General features: G+C 44.7%; 1 protein-coding gene across 36 annotated transcripts in view; it reads right to left on the bottom strand.

Moving 5' to 3' along the window:
- ABI1 (abl interactor 1) overlaps positions 1 to 24,494 on the bottom strand; it is a 391,827-nt gene extending 367,333 nt beyond the window's left edge. For all 36 annotated transcript variants that reach the window (XM_086941617.1, XM_086941621.1, XM_086941633.1 and 33 more), the window contains exon 1: positions 24,305 to 24,494. In XM_086941617.1, the coding sequence (XP_086797743.1) occupies positions 24,305 to 24,421 (117 nt within the window). In that variant the 5' untranslated portion in view covers positions 24,422 to 24,494. The remainder of the gene's footprint in view (positions 1 to 24,304) is intronic.
- Positions 24,495 to 26,334: the final 1,840 nt, after the last annotated feature.

The raw sequence follows: 26,334 nt of genomic DNA, 5'->3' as shown, positions 1-26,334 counted from the left end.
TCCCCGCCAGGCCCCTGCTAAGGAGCATTCTAATCATGTTCGGAAGGTGAGTTTCCTGTAGGAGTGCTAAGACCACTCTCTGACCCTGCAGGTAATTTAAAACGTTTCTGAGTTTACGGTAGTCATTCAAACCCCTCACATTCCATGTGAGGGCCCTGAACTTCTCAGCCTCCCCGTTAATGGTCTCTAGGTTTGTGTTAGCCATTCGTGTAAGAACCGAGTCTGGCCAGCGTAATCAGTTAGTCTAGTTCTAGTGTAGGCAGTAGGATCAGGCAAAGCATGCAACATGAATCCCAAATTCTTCCCCCTTCCAACCGTGCGTGTCATGGAACCAGCGCCCCTCTCTTCCCCCCTCCCACAGCTGAACTCCCCCAACCTGGTCGGCCGAACCCCATCCCACCCCCCCTCCCGAGCTCTTGAACCCCCAATTGAAACATGAAAAACCTCAAAGTGCGTTGCGCGCTGGGGCCAAGGTTGCCTGTCTGCTTCAATAATCCGATAGTGCACATTCTATCTCTCAGGTCACACCCCCCGCCACGCCGTATAATGCACCCAACGAGCGTTGGTACGAAATATGCGACAGTCAAGTTTTGGTGCGCGCCCGTCCTCCTCCCTCCCATCTCAGCACCAAGTTCAGGCGCTCTGTAGACACACATCATATTATCAGCTGGTTTGCAATTTAGGCTCAGGGACCCGCATCCCCCCCCCACCCCCCCCCCCCCACCTCCCGTGTATCAATGAGCAGGGAGGGAAGAGGGGAAAAGTCAACATCTTGGGATAACCCTCGCCACTGGCAAACCCTACCGCCTCTTTGTCCATCCCCGTCATTCCTGTTCGTCTAGTGGGCTACAGCTTCCACCCTCGGCATTGGATTTATCGGTTCTGTTAGACTGATCTTTTTCCCAGTTCTTCAGTGCTTTTTGTAATGCATTTGTGTCTGTGAAGATGTGTGAATGTTCTTGCCGATTGACCCTGAGCTTCGCCGGGTACAGCATTGCATAGTCTAGGCCCAAATCCCTGAGCCGCTTCTTGTATGGTATGAAGTGTTTGCGTGCCTCCTGTACCCTGGCGGAGAAGTCTGGATACAATGAATTGGCTGAAACCTCAAACTGCAGAGATGTGTGGGTCTTTGCTAGTCATAGGGCCGTATCTCCATCTCGATAATTAATGAGTTTCGCTATTATAGGACGTGGGGGAGCGCCCGGTCCTGGGCGAGGGCCCTGCGTGCGATGCACCCTCTCCACCACAAACATCGTGGAAAATACCCCCTCCCCTAGCAAGATGGTAAGCAGTCGCTCCACGAATAATTCCATAGGTCCTGTTGAGGTAGTCTCCGGCAGTCCTGTAATGCGGAGGTTACAGCGTCGTGAATGGGCTTCAAGTCCTCCATCTTGTCTTGTAGGGTTTGGATGACTTTTTAAAGCTTTTTATGCCCCACTTCCAGTTCAGTCTGGGCCTCCTCGACCTCTGTCAATCTACCCTCCGTAATGTCGAGCCTTTCCGCGTGCTTATCCAAGCGCTCTGCCATGCGGTCCATCCTATAGGTCAGTGCGTCTATCTTGGTGCCTAGCGATGATATACTCGCCTGCAACTCTTTCTCCATCGATAAAAGGAGAGTTTTTATGTCCGATCCCGTTTCCTGCTCCTCTTCCAGTCGCGCCGTCGCATTGTCCGCCACTGGCGACTCTTGTTGTTGCAAGCGTCTCTGTGAAAAGGGTAGCTTACTCTGCGTTTTGTTGCCCTTTCCCATCTTGCCTGCCACTCCTTGGTGCCGTGTTCCAGGCTCGACCTGGCCAATCCCTCGGCCTCCACAGCGTGTGCTGCTCTAGGTCGTTGCTCCCCCGCAGGCCTTCGACGCTTGTTGTTGCGGAATCAGTGTCCAAGTAACTACTCAAGACCCCAGAGCTTTCAAGAGCGGGGCGCCGCCGCGTCATCACCCGTAGCCATAGGTGCAGCGAGTATGCAGGCCCCCCTTGCCCGGGGCTTTATGTCACAGTGTCTACTTCCACCTCGCGGCTCTCCTCACTCCGTGGCCCCGAGGCACCCTAGGCAGTTTCCACCGCACCCTCGGCAGTCATTAATGCCGTCGTCAGCCCACCGCCAGGGGGTCTCAGGGGGGGAGAAGAGGCACACGCAGCAGGTTCCAGATCCTCGCAAAAATTCTCAGGCATGCGTTACAAGTCGTGTCTGCACCACTGCAGGGTCGATTGCGTTCCGCAATGTATATCACACAGTTCCAATCTGGGGGGCCGATCTCAGCGCTCACTTTGCACCTGTGTCTGGGTCTCCTCGGGCGGCCACTCGTACCCACCAGCACCCCCAGGCCCCTTCGCGTTGCACCGTGCTTGCCTCCACTACTTCTGCTCTTCTGGGCCCGGTCAGGGATCCGCCGGCAGTGCGTCTCTGCTCACGGTGCTCCCCCACGCGCTACTGTACTGGCTCCAGGTGGGGGGGGGGGGGGCCGTGAACTTGGCCTCAGGTGTCCCCACTGATGCGCTCACCGCGACTCAGGGCCCGAGAGGCTCGCCGGCGTCTGTGGCTTCCGCCCGACCCGCGGGGCAGCCCGAGCCTTCTTTCCTCTCGCTGCCGGCACGTTTAGTTACGCACACCGGACTGGCAGTATACGCCAGCCCGAGGAGTTCGGGCCTGCTGTCGGGCTCCGGTCTTGTAACGTCCGTATGCTCTCCGTGGCTCCACCAAGCAGGCTCCGCTGGCTCCCAAGTGGATCGGGTGCTCTGGGGAGGACCGGGTGTTGTTGCGGTCGCTCTTGGATGCAGGATAATTAAGGATTTTAAAGAGGCGTGGCGGAGCTGTGGGTTTAAGCGGCCATCACGGTTGCCGGCAAGCTCCATCGGTCTGAACTTTTAATGATCTGTTACTTGGCGTTTGGACAAAGGGCCAAAAGCATTAACTATCTGAGTTTATGAGAGTTCCTGAGGATGAAGTGATTGCCGGCTCATGACACTAGTTGTATGATACATTGGTGGAGCAGAAAAAGTGCATTTTAAGTTAACAACCAGGGTCTAAAATTGGGGTTATCAAGCTAGTTTTACCAAATCCTCTTCATCTGAAGGGGAAAAGGGTGGGGGAGGCAGATCACGATATAACAGTGTGTGTACATATAACAGTGTGTGTGTACATACAAACAGAAACAAACGCCCACTCACAATTCCACAGAACTCTCCTTGCAATATATATTATTTAATCGCGAGAATGACTGTTGAAGCCATTTTGTGGCCTATACGTTCTATTATTTCTGACCAGGGTTCATGTTTATTATTGCGTGTTCGAGTATATACCTAAATTCCAAGTATGTGGAGTTCCTGACATATTGAACCTTGTGTTAGTAAGAGACTAAGAAAAATATATACACACATTTCTTGTTGTGTTTGCAGGACCCAAATGTTAATAGTTTGTTAAATCCGGCACTTGGAGCACTGTTGCAAGATTCACCTCAAACCCTCAGCTCGTGCATGCTTCTTCCTTGCCACTTACTTTGCATGTGACTTCAAACACAGAGAAAAGAGGGAAAATGAGGACACTAGGGGGGGTAATATGAAATGGAGAATGAAACAATCACAGAATAAAGACGAGAATAATGGAGACGAGAAGTGGAAAAGACTAGAAAGAGAGGAGAGCCAGAAAGACTTCACAATTCCTCAACACTTGGTGCTACTGCTTACCCACCATCCCAAGCGTCACATACACTTTAAAACATTTTATGGCTGCTTTCCAATTGGTTATGGAACACTTATATTATTATACTCTTCTCTACTTACGTACCATGTAATGGCACGGCTGAAGCATAAGAAACGAAAGTCTGGGAATACCACATCAGCCACTTCTATCAAATCTCACCACTCTGATATTCCGTTAAGCAATCTGCTTTGAAAAATACATGACCTTATGGTTGTAGGAAAGTAAATAAGTGAACAAAATTGAATAACGTATTCGGGAAAAAACAGGTTAACACACATACCATCATCACAGAATTCTGCTGTTCCGACATGTTGACTGTGCAAACAGAGTAGCTGCCACGACAAAACTACATTCAAAACCAAACATTACCTGCGGTTAACTTTACACTTTGCAAGTGAATCACAACTGCCAATGAGGCCCTTTGTCAAAAAGGTCAAAGCAGAGTCAGTGCCCGAGTTCTAGCCCACAGCACTTTAGATTCTGGTTTCTCCTGTATTTATGTGCTCCGCCATTTCATGAGCGGGTCTATAGGTTTCAACATGCAGCTCGCAAAAAAACACATGACTGGGGGATTGGTACTCTAGTAACAAGATATTGTCTGCAGGCATATGACAGAACCTCTGTCCTACAAGAGCAAAAGAGGACAGGAAGGCACTAAATCAGAATATGTCCAAAAGTGGAAACAACCTTAGAATTATACAAGAATCTATCTAATAAGAATAGAAATTTTTAATGAGTAACCATCAAACAATCCACCATTTCACACCAAAACCACAGGTGCCTTTTTCCAGTGATAAAACCCTTGAAAATTGTTCTAGAAGGATTATGGTGGGCAGATAACGTAAAAAGTATCCTTGCTCTTCCGTATTACATCAAAGATGTCCTTCACCCTTCTCAGAGGCGCTCACCATCCAAAGTCAATCAATACGGTTTCACAAGGGCGTGGTTGGATATGACACAGTTGCACTTGAAAAGCTTGTTGCTAAGCAGGTAAGGGTGCACAACTAATCCACACATTTTCGTGCCTTACCTTTCCTGCAATGAAGGGGGATTTCTTTATCGCCCCCACGAGAACCAGCTCAAGCAATCAGTCACCTGACTAGAATCGATTGTTGTACTGGCTTAGAGTGTTCGTTCGCAGATCTCTCCTATATGGCACATGAACCTACACAGTTTGTGGATGCTGTGAACTTCTCTGAATAGCTCCATGTTATAAACACATTGGACCAGAGAAACAAGAACAAGTGTAAAGTAAAGGCATGTGATTCCTTCCTGAGCAGGGCACCCAATTTTGGTGTGGTCGATATGATAAAAAATAAATACTGAGCAATAAAATCGTTTAACTGAAATGCTTAAATTCCCAACTCTGCTAACAGCAGAAGATGTGGGCGCTTACCATCCTACAATTTTGTATCCCCTACCAGATAAAACCACTAGGGTATTTGCTCTGAATCTACAAAAGGGGTAAGGCATAATCTCAACCTGTTGATACACTGTCCAGCATCCTTTTGGGTAAGAATGAAAAACAAGGAAGACAGACTAATAATGCACCGTAACACACACACTATCATTAGAAGGTATACAGCTAAAACGGGCTCTACTGGCGCATTCCAAAAACTCCAAAGAAGCACTCAGTAAAGCAAAAATACATTTAGTTATGTTATATTTGTAGCGTGCACAACTACTCTTGAGTATCCTGGTTTAATAATAAAAAGGAGCTAGCAAGGAGTCATGGATGCTACAAAATAAATTTGCACTTGTGCATGAAGCTGTACTGCACCTTTGAAAAATGCAGCAACTTCAGGCGCTAAAGCCAACTTACATGAGTGTTGCCAAATTTGCTGCAAGTTAATACTCTGACTCGACACATCTACTTAAAGTGAACAGAGGTACAAGTTCTGCAACTTCTTTGGATTTACATAAAGCTTGAATGGGATTCCCCATTATAAAAGAACCCCTTTAACACTATCACTATCACCTGTTTGTATACATGGCTTAATTTTTCAGCAAGGCCTTGATGTTAAATGTGTAGGCCACCAGTGTCCTCGGACATCATGTAAACATCATAAAGACATGGCCTCACAGGGATGACTACATTCTACATGGATAGTGGGCAGTGCAAATGGTATGGGGCAGTTTGCATAGAGCATGAGAGGTGGTTCTGTGTACAACAGCAAAGGACACTTGAAAGGTAAATCCCATTCAACAACAACGTAACCATAAAGCAGCCTGTAGAAAAACAAGCCAAAATTATAATTCTTTACTCTCAAGAGACAGTTTCTTTATGTAGGAACAATAACGGTACTAAATACCTTTTCCTGGATGCAGTTTTGAAAAGTTAGTCTATTCCAAAACTCATCCATCACCTTCCTCCTCAGAGACCAAAAGCACCACTGACTTCAGACTTCCGAACCCTTTACAGATTTAGGGTTCCCCACTACACTTCTGGGCTTTGGATTTGATAATATTGCCTCAATACTGGCCAGGGAACAATAAGTTCACATTCCTATGAGACCACACTTTTCTAACCTAGTGCTTAAATAGTTATCTGAAAGTCTTTTCATGAGAGTATAACAGAGTTTGAAGGTAGGGCTCGCACTTGGACTTCAAGGATAACAATACTTGTGGCCCATCCAGAAGTCTTTAATTAAACGCCTTCCTCCCTTGAGTGTGGAAAATATTGTGAATGCATATTCGGTGGTTTAGTAATGCATAAATTTAACAGGCATATACAGACATCATGTTCCACTCCTGGCTTTCGAATTGTGTTCCTTCTAGTCAACATCACCTTAGAGGTTCAGAGGCATAGGTCTAAAACTCTGGCACACGTGCAAGCATCATTAGACTTAAATTTTGGTACAAGCGCTAGGGATTCACAACGATCACCTGAAGGCTAAACAAAACAAAAAGCTGCATAGTTGATTCTTTGCACATCATTCATGGTGATATCCTAATGCATAGTGCACGTGTTACCCAATTGTTAAGGGGCCATGATGAATTAAACAGATGCACCTGATGGATGGTGATCACTTTCTACATTACGATTGCAGCAAGAGTATAGCCACCTGAGAAATATGTATGTGAGGCATTCGCAATGAGACATGGCGCATGGAACAAGAAAAACCACTCAATGGAAATATTTTAGGAAGCTACGATACTTTTCTTTTGATTCGTGATTTTTTTTAAAGTATATGACGTCCTGGGCAAGGAGGAGTAGGATGTGGAAAGCCTGGTGGAAGAAGCACTGCATATTCAAATGAATCATTGCTCTCGCAGAAAAATAGATGGAAGGCTCCCGATGGTACACTGGATTTCTCCTGTCGCAGAAATAACATAGGAAGAAGCAAACTCCAGCAGTGGAGAACAGTGAATCATATCTGTATCCAGTCATCCTCATTCGTTCTTTTTTAGGCCGAAACTGGGCAGCGCATGCGCTGCTCTGTGAGACATGCTGTATTGGAGTATGCGCTTGAAGCCACGCCCACATCTGTCACTGGCTTGTTCCATTCTCCTTCGTAAATGGTGGCCCCTAATTTGTAAATAAGCTTGTTAGTCCCGCCTTAGTACCGCCTAGTCTTAATTTGTAACCGCCCACGAGGACATTCCCTTTTACGTGTTGTTGCTCAGTAGGCTTTAATTACAGCCTCCGGGCACTATTTTGTTTAATGGTTTTCGAATGCCGATAGTGGCTGCAGTGTCATTTGCTTTACTTGCCAGGCCAAACGCAGGCGCATTGTTTTTATTCAAACTATTCATTTTCTTTTACATTGCCCTATGCCACACTTACACTTTAATGTTAGAGTTTAATGTAGCACAAACTAGACCCGAAGAGATCAGATATCCGAGAGCTTTACATGAGCACCAGTTTCGTTACACATGGACACATTCATTTTTTGTTAGGCACAGGGAGATTAAGTGATTTGCCCAGAATCACAGGATGTTGAGCCTCGTTGCCGAGACTCGAACCTGGTTCCCCAGCTTCTAGGTTGACCGCTCTAGCCATAAGGCTACATCCTCTCCCTAGCTTAAAGTTTCAGAGCCACATGGACGTTTTTACAAGCTAGCATTTGTAATGCAATAGGTGTTGCATTTACAAAACTCAGGTAAATGCGAGACCTACAGCATTGCAAATGCTTGTTATCTCCTGGTCCTTGTCACCTTGTCTTCTTTTGGAAACACTGCTGACATATTTCCCCTGCTGGAAACTTAACTGCCATCAGTCCGCGCGCACTGCAACGTTCCCACGCTGCTCCTGTTGTTACGAGCTGCCCGCTACCCAGGACCACATATACCAGCATCCTCGGCCGGCGCCCACCAACGGCGTCACACCTAAGCGCCACAGGAGGTGCTTAAAAACACTCTGGGTCTCCGCAGCGCAGGTCTTCCTTTGGAAACACTGCTGACATATTTCCCCTGCTGGGACCTTACCAGCCATCAGTCCGCGAGGACTGCAACGTTGCCCACGCTGCTCATGTTACGAGCTGCCCGCTGCCCAGGACCACATATCCCCACATCCTCAACCGGCACCCACCACCAGCGTCACACCTAAGCGCCACAGGAGGCGCCTAAAAACGCTCTGAGTCTCCTGCCGCACGGGACGCGTGCGGGCGTGGCCGGGCCGGGCCAAGGGCGTCAGCGCCCGTCCGAGACAGTCGGAGGCAGGGCTGGGCCACCTCCCTAAGACGTTGAACTGAGAACGGTACTTTGTTTCGTATTTTTAAATTCCTGTATTTCTATCAAAGTAAAGGTAAGGACTGTGGTAGGGACCTTAGACGCCTTCCTGCTGAGGGCAGAATCTGCCCTTATACACAAAATCCAGCTTACAGAACAAAGACTGTCTCTTGAGCCCCTACTTCCTCAGAGTAGACTTTCTTTAACCCCCGCACTCTCGGTATCAAGTGCAGTAACCAATAACGAGATCTCATCATCAATTAGCACCCCATGATTGAGTCATGAACACCGTCTCTTTAACATCCACAGGACACAGCACTACTGGGGCAAAAGTTACAACTAGAGGCCAAAAAGCTAAATGTAAACGTAAGCCAGAACATATTGCGGAATCTTCACCAAAAATTGTTAAAGGCAAAAGGTAGAAATATCACAAAGCAGAGTAAATCCACCACAAGTTTTTTGGGGAACAAGGGGAAATCTGTTGTTGGTGTACGTTAACTACTGAGGCATCAGTAAGTTCCACTAAGCAGAACGAAATAGGCAAGCCCGATGCTGTAATGGAGGATGAGAAATTCTGGGGCAGACTTGAAACAATGATGTCGACCATTTTGGAACCCATCCATTTAAAAATCACTAATATAGAAGCCTGGCTAGCAAAAGTGGAGGAGTTGGTCCGTAGCACACACCAATCGGTTCAGACAGCTGGCACCAATCCAATAGCTTGCTCTTTGCCCTGTGAAGCGGAAGGTGATGCTGCAGTTCCGCCCTCCAACCTGGTCACCGCTGGGCAAATGCAACGTAAGGAAATGGTACGAAGGATCGGGTGGGTTGGTACATCCCCCAAATCACTAAGTGGAGACTGTGTTCTCTTAACCTTTAGGGCACCACATCTGGTACGTACTATCATTGGGAGGAGTTACAATGGAATTCCAACGATATTAACATACTAACCCTAGGATACTTCTATCACCCTCCAGATTCTGCAACAAATGCAGGCCCCCAGCGTTTAACAGGAAATCATCCGGGAAATAGGTAGCCAAGATATTATATACCAACATACAATCCTTTCGAGGTTTTAACTGGCCTGGAAGATAACGATTGACTCCACTCTGAGATCTGTGCACATTCCAACTGTGCCATGGGCAGTTATGATACGGGGGATAAACAGAGCCTGCCCTCAGGGGGTAAAGTCGTTATCGCTGACAAATCTACCGTGGGAAGTACGGAGCCGTGAATTGTGGGAACAGAGCTACAAGGACGGATATCCGGGGTGATCCCCAGGGGTACTGTAACCGTTCTCCCTTCACTTAGTTGTTCATACGAATTCCTAGTGGAACAAGGGAGTGAGAGGGTTCAAGGGCCCAGTGAACCTAGTAAGGAGATTTCAACTAGAGCTCAGGATGTTTCAAATGATACTTTTCAACCTGTACATCTTAACATGGCCCTACCAGAGGGCGTAACCTCCGCTTATAATCACCCGACTATTGTTAAATCCCCACTCTGCCACACTGTATCATGGAATATTGCCAGAATTCGATCGAAGCTAAATAGCCTATTACGGTGGGATTATTTCTACAATTTGATGTTTTCTGCTTCCAGGAGACTTGGACCAAGGAAGCAATGTTAGTGTTAGTGTCAGCTTTAGCGTCTGTGTCTGTGTGTTTCTAGCAACTATAGATACAGCTTAAATTCTTTTTAGGTCTCTGATAACTCACTTAGTGACCATTTTCCTCTCTGTTTCACTATTGCATTGCCCTCTAGGAAAATACTAGGGACTAACGATAGTGATCGACTATTCGAGAATTTAGCCATTGGAAGTACAAATGGTTATTCCCTGCGATGGGCTATGGTAGATCAAACAGAGATGCTTAATTCAGTAGTTAGTAAATGTAAATCAGATATAGTGACATGCCTGAGTGAAGACACTACCCCTGCCACTCTATTAGCATCTTTTTTAACAATAACTAATGTAATAAGAGTCCCTCATTAGGCAAAACAAGAATAACAGAGCCCAGAGTGGGTGGTTTGACTCTAGGGGCACTCAAACCTACTCTCATCTAAAAAAAGAATTGCATAAAATTCCAAGAAGTACTTTGGATATTAGGAGAGCTAGAGTGGCATATAAACAGGCGGCAAGAGATAGGAAAAATACAGTGAGGAAGAAGGCTTGGGAGGCTTTACATTTAGCCTCAGTAACTAAAGACAGTGCAGGCTTTTGGAAGGTAATTAGAATCCCATTCCTATCTAAGGAAAATGGCCCCACGATTAAGATTGCTATAACGGAAAATCAATGGATTAAGCACTTTGCCCAGGTATATGATTGAGATGAATCCCCTGTGGAGGCCTGTGATACAAACCATTCCCTCCACTCCAAGGATTTAGTGGAGGGAATGGTTTGTATCACAGGCCTCCACAGGGGATTCATCTCAATCATATACCTGGAGGAAGTCAAGAGGGCCTTACATGCTAGCCAGGGCGGTAAGGTTCCTGGCCTGGATGGGGTCCCCATAGACATATTTAAGTCGATCATTCCTCTGTGGGGGCCCCTACTTGTGCAGGTGCTTAACGCTAGTTGTAACACCGATTTCCTAAATACTTGAGTAGAGTCTACCATTGTGCCTATCTTCAAAAAGGGCAATAGGCATGACCCGGGGTGTTACAGACCAATCTCCTAGTTGGATGCCATTACAAAGGTAGCAGGCTGGGTCATACTGGAACGTCTTCAGAACTGGATGGATGAAAATTCCGTTCTATCAAACCTGCAATATGGCTGTCGGGCCAGTGTGGGGACAGTATAACAGGGTTTGAACCTTTCCTTGTTGGTGGGGAAATATACGAGGGCAAAGAGAGGGAACCTGTTTTTAGCCTTTGTGGACCTCACAGCCGCATTGGACTGTGTGGTCCACACCAAATTATGGAAACTACTGGGAGATCTGGGGGTTGATGAGAATATTATTTATTTTCTTAAGCGTTTTTAGAGTGACGCTAAGGCACGTGTGCGCTGCGGTCTGAAGGGCGAGCGTTCGGCTGCTTTTTTGATCAGGAGTGGAGTCAGACAGGGCTGTGTCTTGGCTCCATTCCTTTTTAACTTGTATATAAATGGGCTTGAGGAAGCCTTGTGTAAAAATAAATCAAGATTTTACTCAAGTAGCCGGCCGCCCAATCCCAGCCCTCCTGATGCGGAAGATGCCGTGCTGATGCCATGCACACAATAGTCCTTCAGCGCGTTTTGGATTGTTTTTCCCTCTTCATGAAATTTCTGGGATTAAGGGTAAACTCTTGAAAAACTTATGCGCTGTGGTAGGGGTTTTAAGAAAAACAAAGATCGGTTTATTGCAGGACAAAAGATTGAGGCTACTAAAAAAAATGATCTTATTTGGGTAGCCTCTTTTCCCAGAATGACTCCTGGGTACAAGCTGTAGTAGCAAAAAAATTGGCATTTTTATACACCACATCTGCCCTTACTATCTTTGCCAGGAAATTGGGTAAAAGACCTCCAGAGGAACTCATTAAAATATATAAGGCAAAGTGTGTCTCTAATGCGGTTTATGGGAGTGGGGGTTGGGGGTTTGCTGACCTTACTCCTATTCACACAGTAGAAAACTCCTTTTTAAAATATATCTTAGCCGTTCCAAATGGCACTTCAGGATGTATTTGTCATGCAGAGCTAGATCTTCCATTTATCTCTGACTTAATTAAACTAGACCCTGTGCTATTATTGTGACACAGGCTGTGAACGAAAGAGGAAACTAAACTGAACAGAGATATTCTTTTAGACATCTTGAAATTGGAAGGAGTAATGAGGATTCCTTGGCTAAGATACATTTATAATTTTTTAAAGGATCTTGGCCACTTAGAGTACTTTTCAAATCCTCTTACCAGTCCGGTCCTCGGATGCTTGATTCCGTTCTGGGAAGGACATGGCTTTTGTAGTTCGGACTGGACTGTTCCCATGGGGCACAGGGTCAGAACTGATTTGCATATTGCCATTGTCTAACCCAGGGTGGTGTGGAGTGCAAAAAAAAAAAAAAAACGAAGGATTTGGACCTAGATCTTTGGACTGGGATGAATGTGTGACATTGATCCACATTCGGTCCATCACCTGTTTTGTTTGGACACTCTTAGAAAGACATCCGAAATGTTTAAGCCCACAGTCCTGCATAATCAATTGATTTTAACTACTTTTAATATTCAGCCCTATTTAATTTTTGTTCCCGGTGCTTACGATGGGTTTTTATTAACCCGCTTTTGGCTGGGGGTCTTTCATAGACTAGTCATTCTTCCTGTTATGAACGACTGGTCGCAAGTCCTCCAGCCTTGCCCTTGTGATAATATTTCCCCTGAATCTACGATCCATGTCATTTTATTTTGTGAATTATTTTCCACTGTTAGAAGGTTGGTGTTGGGACTGATACTAAAACAGTCTGGGTTACGTCAATGTCATCCTGCTTTATTGTCATTACAACTTTTAGATAGTAAAAACAGTGTTCTAAAAACCATAGCCTTTTTGAAAAAAAATTCTGCATCTCAGGAAATCTGTTTACTTCAACGCTTTTTGCACAGAAATGATGGTTTCCCTTCTTTTAATAATGAAATACGGTAACATCTAACATGATTTTATGAATTTTCTCCTATGAAATTGTTTATGTATTTTATATTGTGTGATTTTAGGATTGCTATTCATCAATCGAATAAAGCCTTTTGAACTGAACTGGTCACCATCTCCCCTGTCCTCCCTCAGCAATTAGAGGTAATTCAGGTTGAAAGGAGTGCCATACAATTAATTAGCTGAACAAATCAGTCCATTTAATTACCCACTATGACATTCTTTTCGTGCGGCCAGAATTTGGACCATAATATTTTGCAGAATGGCTAAATGCCCAATTTCGAAAACAGTTTGGAGAGAGTGTCTGGTTGGTTGACATCTGGCCAAAAATACTTCAAAAACATTTATTCCCATTTCAGCCAATGATAGCCGGGAGAAGAAAAAAGTGACAATTCATGGGTGAAGTAAAGTGCTGCTGTAATTTTTGTACGAAGAGGGTCTTCTTGTACCATCAAGCTCCACATGTATGCAAACTTCAAAAAAGTGAAATGGATATGGGAAGGTGCACCCTAGGCGGGCATGGTAATAGTGAACTAAGTCTTCCATAGGCATGTTTTTAATTTTGTTTTTGAATGTAGACTATCAGGGATGCTGCTTTTAAATCACTGTACCAGAGACCTCGAACTTATCAGAGAGATCACACGTTCGCAAATCTCATCACACAACCAACACCTCTTCAAGTCACTCGTCATGAATCTTTAAGTGTGGTGTAAGATGACTACATTCCATCATAAATTAGTAAAGTAACAATGCCCATTCTTTCAAGAAGTTAGTATATGGTAGTATCCTCCAGCGCAGGGCTTTGAATTTACCTGTTAGATCATAGAGGTCTTCCTGCTTGCCATGGATCTCTTGACCATGCACACCACTTACTTTTTCTCTCCAGGTTTAGGATTAGTCATCCATTGGTAAAATGATCCTTGCTCTTAATAGTTGTCAATACCTACTCAAGACTACACCAGATTCCTGCCGCAGGCTTAGTCAAGGGATTACCAACATTAAGTGGGACAATGAACTTCAGCAAGCCAATCAGTTTGACACTAGAAAATCCGCAGTTTTCTAAAATGAGCATGTCCATGTAGATCTATGTTGAAGCATTTAAGCCAAAAAAAGGGTCAAAAGCACATCATTCTTTACAGATGACTGGCTAGGTTCTAACTGCTGTAGACTAGGACAAGCACAGAGCCAATGCCACCTGCTCTTTAACTCATGGAAAGATGACGCTGACAGGGCCGCATATAATTCTGCATCACAACGTATAAATTACATACTATGATCTAGCATTTAGCAACAGTGTGTCTCAACTCTGGAGCTACAGAACTATGTTTAAATTGTTGCTTGTTATATATTACCTCAACTCGCAGGATTATTTTTTTCTCTTCAGCTAAGCATTTCTGATTGATTAGAGTCAGTCTGCCCCTTAGTTTTCTTCTTAAGTTTCTCACTTTCTGGGATTCTTCATTTCAGATCTTTCTGTAGCTAGCCAGCAAAGAAAATGGAGCCCCCATCCCAGACATAGGGCTACAGTATCTCTTTAAATCCAGACTCCTGCTGCTGTAGCATAGGTTTGTGGACTGGTCCACTGCCCTACCTGTGCACAAACCAGGACTGTATTACATTTTTTCAAATTGAAAAAAATTACTTTAATAACGGATTTACGTTCTCACTATTGTAACAAAACATTTCCTGCTAAATCTCGGTCTTAATTTTTAGGACCTACAGCAGGTGTCTCCAACCAGTCGATCGTGAGCTACCAGTAGCTCACAGACACCTTCAGAGTTACTAACAGCCTCACGTACATTTTTAAATAAGCACAGGGTTGCCTTTTCGTTGTAAGGTTAAGGAAAGACTGTATTTTACAAAGTAGACATCAGGCTGCAAATAGCTGGGCCTGGTAATGAGCTGTGCTCATTCACATTTTTGGGCCAGGCAGGGCACAGAGGTGAAGCACTGAAGAATTTAGCTCTCAAATAAAAGTCCTTGTGAAGTCAATATTGGAGTTGAGAACAAAATGATGTTTCTGAATGGTTTAAATAGGTGATGAAATTACCTTAATGATTAAGTTAACTCTTCATTTTAGTATTCTTCCATTTCAAACTGTCAACCAGCCGGTCTCTTGGTCACAGTGGCCGAAGTAATTGGGCTAATACTTCTAACAAAAAAATTGTGTTTTTTTATGTGAGAAATTTAAAGGTAAGCCAGTTACATCTTAATGTTTAATGAAGCATGTATCTTCACTTTCAATTCCTCTCATAAATGCAAACATTTGCACAGGGGCCACAAAGTGCGGTCTGAGGTGTGTCCGAAGGCAGCACTGATGCCGGAAGGGAGGAGGTGGGGGGTCTGGGTGGGTGGTAAAGAGGTCTACAAAATGTTAAATAATGGGCAAGCATTTATTTGCAGGTTAATAAATGCTTACTCATGTATAAAAAAAATCTGAACATTAGAGCTCAGCAACTAAACAGCAGTTCGTGCTGCTGTTCTCCCGGGGGGGGGGGGGCATGTAAAGGTCAAGAGGGCCACAAGTGCCCTCTTGACCTTTACATGCAAGTTATGGAATTTATAAAAACAAAGTTAACTCTTCATTTTTATTTTCTCCCATTTCAATGTGTTGTCTTTACACACAGCAGGCATCTAGCTTTGAGTGGCTGGTAGACATGGTACCATATTTATAACTGAAAAATGAAGCCATTATTTCAAGTGGAAGAAATTAAAAGTGCAGAAAAGATGCTCTATATTATGAAAATTTTTGCAGAACATTTTTCTGCACTATACATTTCTTCCATTTAAAAAAATTGTTCTATGCTTGTATTATACATTTAACAAACTGTGCCACACATGACAAAAGGTAGTATGTCCTGTGTAGCAAGTATATACGACACAGGCTCCCAGTCATCCATACACATATCTTATTGATACGCACACATGTTCATACATCTCCAAAGAGCACGCTGTCACTCACACATGACAGTCCTTTCATAGTGCCCTTGGTCATAATATTTAGTTAAAACTTTAGTATCTGGCTCTGTGAACATTAAGCTTAAAGTCAATGAAGGTGGGCGTGGGGTTCTGGGAATAATGCCCAATTGGCTTGGATTTCAGTAACTCAATTTTCACTGATCAGAAGTAGCTTTCACTACAGAAAAGGTTGGAGACCCCTGACCTACAGGCTTGTGTTCAATGCACCCAAACAGTCCAGTTCCATTTGTCAAGTGATACAGAGACGGTCGCTAATATATTTGCCTTCAGAGACATCATTACTGAGGGACAATTATAAACTCTCACATAGGAGGCCCAACTTACAACCCAAATCTACTTTACTAAAGAAGCACTGGTTGTTTCATTATACAGGTTCACAAACTCAATAATCCTCAAATTTACTACAGTAAACAAATCAATAAGTGTTTATAAATACAGCAGCTTATTGCATTGCAACTAGCTTTATTCTGACACTGTAGAAGACAAAATACTACATGCAGTATATGATCGCAACTTTGTTATATTTAAACAATTGAAAGAGGAGATGGGTTAATACAAGTTAAGGTAGCAGGTAGTAAAACTAATTCCATTGTAAAAATTAATAAAGACATTTCTTTACTAGTTTCAAACTTATTTGTGGCTACTATTCTTTAATATAAAAACACCTACCAATCCAATCCAAAGACTTTATTCGAATAACAACGTATCCATAAAAGTAAAACATATACACGGTAAAAACACTTTAGAAAAAAATAAATAGCGTGTCGAGTTCATAATATGGCAAAATACAGTAAATATGGGTAAAGTGCATATTGTGGATAGCAAAATACGAGTAACTTCATAGGTCGCACATAGATTTCCGAGCCCCCGTAGCTACTCGCAAAAATGTGCCAATGGGCCACTTCATCATTAATTTGAGTATACAATTGAGAGCACCAGTTAATTTAATAGGTAACAGTTTTTAAAAAAAAATGGAACAGCCATTGTGCATATTTCATATAATATTTACAGAAGAATAAAAAGTGTAGAAGTGTTTGTCCGCTAGGACCATCACATGGGCATGGCAGGGAGTCAAGTTTTGCATTATACACAAAGGGAAAGCAGAGCAAATATCTTAAAGTCCCAGCTCTTAGACGGAAGAGGAGGCCTCTCTTCCATTGGAACATTGGTAATTCAATGTAACTAAGTAGACAGTATTTCAGGATACTCGATGGGTAAAAAACATAGCAACAGTTGGTTTCTCATATTCCCTCTCTAGTCTTTCTGCGCTATAAAGTGTGTACAGTGCTGTAAAACTTTCTTATCAACTATTGTGGCTGTGTTCGGATTAAAAAACAATCTACCAAAATTGACGCTTTCCAAGCTCTTAACGACCCCAGCAAGCCATGTACTATCCATCCCTTTCTCACAACGAATACGATCATCTATTATGTCCCTTGTGAGAGATGGTTCAGGGTTCTTCATTAAAGCTGCCAGAATAGTGCAGGGCGTGCCCTTACAAAATCTGCAATATATCCGAATTTTAGTACACTGTGGCATAAATACAGGGGAGTGGAGATTGGAGTGCTCAAGAGTTTTCTACAAAATCTGTTTACCTCCGATTGGACGCAAGAACATTTGGCAATACCCCATACCTCTGCCCCATAAAGACAACTACACAGCTACATTCTTTCTGGAATTCTTCAAACAGTAGCATGCCTTTTCCGTCACAAAATGGCCAATTTGTAGTTTGTGAAGTTCCTTCTTCTTCCTAGATTGGATTGAGGCTAATGAACAAATATTTTAGGAAGTTGTTACTTAGAAACAAAGTCTTTTTATTTAACGCTAGCTTCCCAAGTTTTACTAATGAAGAATGCAATAAAGCATTTTTTAAGAAATTATGAAAAACTCAAGAATGAAGAGCCCAGCTCCAACAATGCTAACCCTATTCAACACCCCAACACTAATGTTAGCCATTCCCCTTCGCTTAAGTAGAGGGTTCTAAACTAAACTGATCCTTTAGCAGAACATTAAGCAGATTTCCAGCCTAACTTCTCACCTAGTACTTGCCCATTTATAAAGGCACCTCTCAACCTACTCCGATCTTCAAAATAACCTGTGCCTTCAAGCAATCTTAACCCAAACCTTATTTCTAATACTACAATACTAAAACCTTCATTGTTTGACGGTGGGACTTAAAATAAGCATTTTAAGTTACAGGCCTGTTGAAGTTCGTGAATGACAAAGGCTCTTGAAAAGTCTGAGATTAAGTTTGGGAGTACCCTGAATGTCATTTAGTGAAGCCACACAAAGGAAAGTTTACCAACGTGTTAGTCTAACATCAATGACCAGTTATGCAAGCATGGAGAGGCAGATTGGGGTGTAACTATATAGCCTACTGCCTAGGGCTAAACCAATTCTTAGGTTATAGATATACCAATGGCAGAGGGCTTTCAATAACAGGAATAGGCCAATGGGAAATAAGGGTACAGCATTCCACCCCATCAGGGTAGGATTCCTAAATTAAAAAGTGAGATCACAAAGACAAATATTAGATTGTTACGGCAGAAGGCCAACCACTACTAGCCTAGGGCCATTTCTTGTCTAATGGAGCCCTCAATATTCCAATGCTCTTTTTTATACTACAACTGCCTGATATGGCTTTGGGAAACCTGCATTTGAAATTAGGGTACAGGGTGTTGGCTACTCTGTGCCGTTCATGGGTTGTAAAACTACATTAAGTATAACAGTTCTGTAAAAGTGTCAACACACTAGATCTCTCTAACATGTCACCTTTTACAGACCACTGATAACTAAAATGAAATGCTAGTTTGTCATATTTATCTAACAAATTATTGGTACACACTTTTTTTCTGTTGAGTTAGTGGTCAAGTGCTGTATATTTTAAATAATGTTACAGCAAACAGGGAGGACCTGGTCTGGCTGTTCAGTCTGGACTGTTCCCATGGGGCACAGGGTCAAGGCTGATTTGCATATGGCTGTGTCCAAACTGGGGTGGCGTATTGGGCAAATGAACGATGGATTTAACTCAGATCTTTTGACTGGAGGAGAATGTTTGCATCTTCAGCATATGGTCCATCATTTGTTTGCTGTAACACTTTTCGCCGTAAGTGGGATGGGTATGCCCAGACGTGGGTCCCTTGCTCCCTGTGCCACTGGATTCAAGCTAGCCTGGCTGAAGAAGGGGGGGGACATACCCTGAAACCGGTCCAAGGATGCTTGTTTTCGTTCCAGGGAGAACCTGGCCTGGCAGTTCGGTCTGGACTATTCCCATGGGGCACGGGGGCAAGACTGATTTGCATATGGCTGGGTCCAAACTGGGGTGGTGTAGTGGGCAAAAGAACGATGGATTTAACCCAGATCTTTTGACTGGGAGAGAACGATTGCATTGTCAGCATTCCGTCCATCATTTGTTTGCTTTATATTTTAAATAATGCAATGTGTTATCTGAAGAGATCGACCAATAAAGATTCTGCACAGTGCTGTTTGATAGGATATTAAGATATGGAATATAAAAAAAATGAATGCAATTGAAACCATTAAGGGTTAAAGTATTTTTCAAGTGTTAGACGGATTTTAGTCATTATTCATAATAATATAATCTGTCCTTTCATTGTTTTTTCTTCACAATGCATTCAGAACGTTTTCTTATTCTCACATAGGGGCCTATTACGATGTCGCTCGTAAAGCCTCCGACCTTTGGACGGAGGCCTTACGAGCGACATCGTCAGTTTCAAATCCAGGCGGGCTGATTATGATGCTGCCGGCCGGAAGTGAAACTGGACGGTCATTCCGGCTGGCTCCATGGGCCTGTTTGCCAGACGGAGACCGGCCCTTAATCCAAATGGAAAGCTTTTCCGCCTTCTGCATTACGATGCACTGTGAAATCTCACCCTTGCATGCCCCCAAAAACCCCACCTTAGTGGTAAGTTGCACAAGGCACATCAGAACTTTGGATAGTGTGTCTTTTGCTTCCAGACAATATTTCTGGATTATAGGCCTGGTTAAACCATGCAAAAGAATCCAGTAGTTTCCGAGTGACATCTCTCCCAGTTCAAGGAGAGAAACTGTGAAAGGGCCACTAGTTTTGTGTTGTAAAATTGAAGGAATGCCTATACACCAAGTACATGAAGAACTGGCAGTTATGGTGCTTAAGTTAGTCTTAAAACTATTGCTTTCAATAAGTAAAACAAAAGGTTCTATAACGTGCATATTGTAGTATGCACCTTAACTATGTCAGAACAATAAGACTAGGGCTAAAATATAAAACAATGTTCAAATATAAAATAAAGTTATTTTTCGTCCCAAAACATGCGTGCCTTCATCCAGTCTGCAAATGAGCTCTAACGACTGAAATTTTTTATAAACAAATCCAGCTAACATTACGAGCCATCAGCCCAAGGAATCCCTGATAAGTGATTTGGACTGCATCTGAATTAACACTGTGCTCCAATCGAGGGAAAATCAAACAGAAACTGGACCACAGAAAGTTAACAAAATGTTAGCATTCAAAGGAACGCAATACACAAACTGGGGACTAAAGTGGATTCCAGGACCCAAACATTTAAATCCCAACACCTTTGGTGATTGTATTTGAACGTGCTCACCATTGCACACAAGACCCCCCGCTAACTTTCCACATCCAGCACGAGCGACCCCCACTGCAACACAGAACACCTCCACTTCCAGATGCAGACCAGCCCCAGGACCACGCTACATGGCACCCTCCTCTACAGACCACCAGGCCCTCACAGCCAGTCCGCAACCACCATCGCCGAGCTCGCCGCACTCCACGCAATCATCTCTATGGACTACATCCTCCTCTGGGACCTGAACTTCCACCTCAACAACCCCCACTCCGCCACTCTCCTCGATAGCCTCGGACTAAAGCAGTTGGTCAACACACCCAAGCACAGAGCTGGACACACTCTGGACCCGATCTTCGCAGGAGGAACAAACATCCGGTTCAGCCACACCACCCAGCTGCCCTGGACGGACCACCACCGGCCATTTCACCTTCAACACCACCCACGCCCACCCTGCGACCGCCACAAAGAAACTGGATAACAGAGGAACTCCTCAACACCACCCTACCCCAAGACCCCCCCAGTGCCACAACCGACACCAACTCTGCAGCCACAGAACTCCACCGCTGGATCGCCCAATGAGCCAACATACTCGCACTCCGCCAAGCAACACCCCCTGAAGGCTGCCTGGTTCACCACTGAACTACAGGAAGCCAGACGCTCATTCAGATGCCTAGAGAAAACATGGCGAAACCAGAAAACCACCACAGGAGCGCCCTGAAGGAATACCACCAGTAAATGAGAGACACCAAACGGACCTTCATAAAGGACAAAATCCTGGCCAACGCCAAAGAACTGTTCAGCATCATACAGCAGCTCACAAAGCCGCCCAGCGAAGCCACAGACGTCACACCTTCCCAGAAACTCTGTGACAAGCTCAGCACATACTTCCACCATAAGATCAAGGACCTCTAAGACAATTTCAGCAAACCGACGAGAGACATCACTTAACTCGGAGAAGACCGAGGTCCTCATCCTCGGACCCTGCAACTCCTCCCGGGACAACTTCTGGTGGCCCTCCGCCCTCGGGAACCCTTCCACTCCTACAGACCACGCATGCAACCTCTACATCCTCCTCGACTCTTCCCTCTCCATGAACCACCAGGTCAACGCTGTCGCTTTTTACCAGCTTCAACTGCCTGCGCATCCTCTGAAAGACCTTCAAATGAATCCCCCCGACTGCAGAAAGACCGTCACCAATGCGCTCATTACCAACAGACTGTCTACGACAATGCCCTATACGCTGGAATCAACCGTTCTCTTCTACACAGAGTCCAGACCACCCAGAATGCCGCCGTCAAACTCTTACTCGACGCCACAAACACATAACAACGCCTACGAGACTTCCACTGGCTCCCTATAGAGAAGAGGGTCACTTTCAAGCTCCTAACACACACCTACAAATTCCTCAAAATCAGACCCAAATACCTCAACAAGAGACTATCCTTCCTCGTACCCAAGAGAAACCGCCGCTCCTCCGATGCCGCCCTGGCAGAAGTCCCCCGGATCCGCAAGAACAGAACAGGCGGGAAAACGTTCTCCCGCATCGCAGCTAAGACCTGGAACGAGCTCCCAATGAACATCAAACGCTCCCCAAACCTGCACACTTTCAGGAAGGACCTCAAGACCTGGCTCAAAGACCGATCCGCAGCTTCCCCCCACCTTCTCCCCCCGAGCGCCTTGAGACCCTCACAGGTGAGTAGTGCGCTTTATAACCCCAATTGATTGATTAATTAGCTCATAAATTCAGAGTCAATGTTGTATGTTGCCCACGCAGAAGATGCCCATAGAGCCGGGGACACAAATGGCAAGGGGACACTGAGAATTTACAGACTGGGATTTGAAGCACTGTCATCTCTGCAACAGATTTTAAATGTGCTTTGTACCTCTGGAACCATCCCATTCGCATATAGCAATCTTTCCAACTTCTTCAGGCCTAGACATTAAACAAAGAGGATCCTCAACATCCCACGAAAACAACTCGGGACATGTACAGGTTTTCCCTGCGGTACTGAGAAGGTCTAGATTCAGCAGTGCTTCCACCAAGAGTCGCTACCCAGATTTGGTTTCTAGTGTGGTAGGATCAGTCAGGCTTACTCTTTCCCTGGAACTTCGTATTGCCTCAACTGTAAAATACAGCTAGGTCTGTTGACCTGAGGGAACCTGAATCAAAGTACTGCCTACGCTGCCAAGTGCATACCCCCTGAGATACCCAGAACTAACCTTAGCTCTCTGGCATCTGCATTTGTTTTAGGACGCTCCGCAAATCAAAGCACCTCATGATCAGATCATGCCAGGGATACGGCACGATGAAGCACTCCTGATAATGTTTCAACCAGCTCAGGCACAGGCGTTTATTGGGACCAGACTGAAGGCCAAAGTCTTTGTGAATGCAGATCGGGCAAGTGAGAGGCGAGGTGGGTGCACATTGGTAGAGGCTCTAAAGGCAAACTGCAAAGAGAGGAATCTGATTCCCCCACACACAGAACCCGGTAATTCTCTATAGCATGACAGAGAGAAGATGCAATGCACATTTGCAAGCATCAGTGTCCGGTGACACCTGTGCAACCTTGTACTAAGCAAAGCCTTCCATCATTTTGGCTTGCCACGTTCACAGGCCATAACATATTCCCCAGCACTATGACAGTCTGCGTTACGGTATTTTGAGACAGGATACCGTGTACCTTAATCTAGGAGCGCTCAACAAATAATCAGTCAAATAATGACACTCCCAACCTGACGATTTTTGTATCATGCGCAAACTGGACCTCAAGCGTCACTGGGTACAGAGACAGAGTTCTGTCTATCTCTAGGATTGCATAACTCCGCTCATCTGTGGAAGTACATTATCACCCGTCTCTGGGCCTTCCAGATCCAAATCTCTGAGCTGCATAACACGCCCCCCTACCCCCGCTCCCAATCAGTCTCTCTCACAGTACACAATTCCAATTATTGCCAATCTCAAAATAAACCATCTTCCCAAAGTCTGGCTTTGACACACTCTATGCGACTTTACCCCTTACCAGTTATTTGGGGTACACAAACCCACAACTTGCCAAACTTTACTATGCAAGGTTTCACTTCTTGCTCGTCTCATGTTATAAAGGACTGTCGCTTTACTAGTTCAAGGTGTGTGGCTCCAGCCTCTGTCATTCTCTGAGCGTACATGACGGCGTTAAATGCCTATATCTGGATCTGATTCATGCCTGTCTCACGGAGGAACGACCCACGCCTATCTGTAGACGTGTGCAGCATACCTCCTCATCCGCCTTCAATGTCCCTGTTTATGGATGCACCCGAGCCCTTCCTATTTCGCTTGGTGTATAAAATGACACTCCATGTCCCGAGATGTACATTTAACCAGGTCTATTAAAGCATACGACAAGCCTCGAACTAGCCATCGTTTGGTACAAATGGTCAGTAACTCTGCTAGTGGCTGCTATGGGTCCCTGGTGCCGGTTTCCGGTTCTAGCTGTTTATTACTTCCCTCCATAAGCCTGTCTGCTTGTGTATATGACCTCTCTCTTCCTTGTTTACAATGTACACTCCCTAACAGTGTTTCTGCATACTCCCTTCAGTACTTCTAGGGCAAGCTCATCATTCAGGCGAGAATCCATAAGGGAGGATGTGGATATTCATCTACGGGAAAAAGGGCTGCGTTATATTGCCCCTGCCCTGAATAGTCTGCACTTCCTGTAGTGCTTCCTCCTTGGTCAGCAATGGCCCCGCCGCGCCCACATTCCCCGGCCGCCCCTGCTCTTACCTGCACGTAGTTGTTTTCGCAGTAGTCAGCCACCCGTGTCAGATTTTGATGGCTCTCGATGAGCGCCCGCTTGCCGGCAGGGATCTCCTCCTCCAGCAGCATCTGCAGCTCTGCCATTTTACAGCATCCCCCTCCCGTCTCCAGCCACAGCCCGGTTACCACCGCCCTCCCGCCAGGGATTCTGGGATTGCCAGCCTCGCTCTCACATACACGGTTCACCTCCTCACACCCCTGCCTAGCCGACTGACACCGCCTACAGCATCCTGGGAAATGTAGTCTTTCCACATCTGCTTTCTCTTTAACTAGAATGAAAGGGCAAAAAGAAAACCTGCGTCTAGTAGACCCCCCATTGTGTACTTATCAACATCATTTGTGCAACGATGGCCTTGGCACCAATCGCTGAAAATAATGGAACTTTCTGCCATACAAAAGATTTCGTGAAAAAGACACCAAAAGAGGAAACCGTGTTCATGGTGAAAGTGGAAGCTTTATCGCAAGACTTTACCGGGAACTAACGAAATAGTCATATCCGAATACCATCACCCCATTTGCAAAGTAAAAATGAAGTGGTAAAATGTATCGATAGCTAACCAGTTTGCTAAAGTACTAAACACCGAGTCAGGATGTTTCGTAGCCTGACAAATATAATAAAATCAAGTAGAATATGTTTTTTCTATTAAAGGGATAGAGAAAAAAATGTTGGTAAAAAAACAAACATTTACTATTAATCTGCTCTAATTTCAAAACCAATATTACCGGCAATTGACATCTCACTTTACTTATTGACATCTTCACCTTTTAAGCGGTACTTCAAACATGGCTGCCTGTTTGCTCAGTGGATCTGCCGTTTGTGTCCCAGACATTAGAGCGTTTTTAATGGAAAGAATAAGATAACTCACACCGATTTTACCGAAAACGCCTTTGTAGGGGACTATTCTCCTACAGAAATCAAGTTGCAGTGTGCGTGAATTAGAACTTCTTTAACACTACCCTGCTTTCTGCCCTAAATATGATAGCTATTTGCTGAGATTAGCAAGCGTGAGAATTCTCATTTGGAGAGTGTCGTGTACAAATAGTCTTTGCAGTGAGTGTCCCGCATGTTATTCCCCCTTTTGCCAATGAAATTATCGCAAGGGCGTCCTCGTCAGGACCATTGGCAAAGCCAATGGGTCTCACCTATGCAATCAATCAATCAATCAGGATTTATAAGGGATGGGTGAGGGTCTCAGGCTCTGTGGGATCATGCTGCCTGTACTGGTTCAACATTTAGGTCTTGAGATCTTTCCTGAACTGCTGGGGCGAATGTGAGGGTTTAAGAAGGTATAAGGGGAGGGTGTTCCAAGACTTAACCGCCAGGTGGGAGAAGAGCAGCCTCCACTGTTTGCTCGGCGGGTGCGTTGGGTGGTTGCTACATAGAGGGATGCGTAGCAAAGCTCCCTGGTGGGTTGGTAAAAGTTCACTCATTTGTTGAGGAGCGCTAGTCCTCCGTGCTTTGTATGTGAGGGTGAGCAGCTTGAACCAGTATCTCTTTGCAAATGGTAACGAATCAGGGGCGTAGTAGACAATACATTTAAGGGGAGGCGGGGACAGCCTAATAGCCAGGGCCACTGGAAATATGCGAATGTGCGGTCGCTGCAATTTTCGGATAATTCTAGATTTGCCACATAATCCACCATCTGCCGCACATTCTGCAGATTTTAACCCAAAAAACAAATTGTTTCTACCTCCAGCAGTCCAAAAGTTATTGAAAATGCAGTGTCAAGTGTTGCCGCCCAGTGGAAGGCCCTTTGCAAAGCTGGACTGGACACCTTTCTGTTACTTATTGCTATATTTGGATATTAAACTGGTACTAAAGAGTTGCAACTAATGTCCAGATATTGTTACCAAGTTTAAAAAGGATAAATGAAGTAATACTATTAAAAAATGTGCCACATTATGCTGCATAATTTGCTTTTTCTTGCAGAATATTTTACTCTATCAGACGCATAATTTGCCCCTTTCCTGCCGCATAATTCCACTGGCCCTGCTTA

Source organism: Lissotriton vulgaris, chromosome 10 (assembly GCF_964263255.1).
Source record: "Lissotriton vulgaris chromosome 10, aLisVul1.2, whole genome shotgun sequence".
Taxonomy (NCBI): Eukaryota; Metazoa; Chordata; class Amphibia; order Caudata; family Salamandridae; genus Lissotriton; species Lissotriton vulgaris.
The sequence above is the reverse complement of the archived record's forward strand: the minus strand, read 5'-3'. Positions and strand labels throughout refer to the sequence as shown.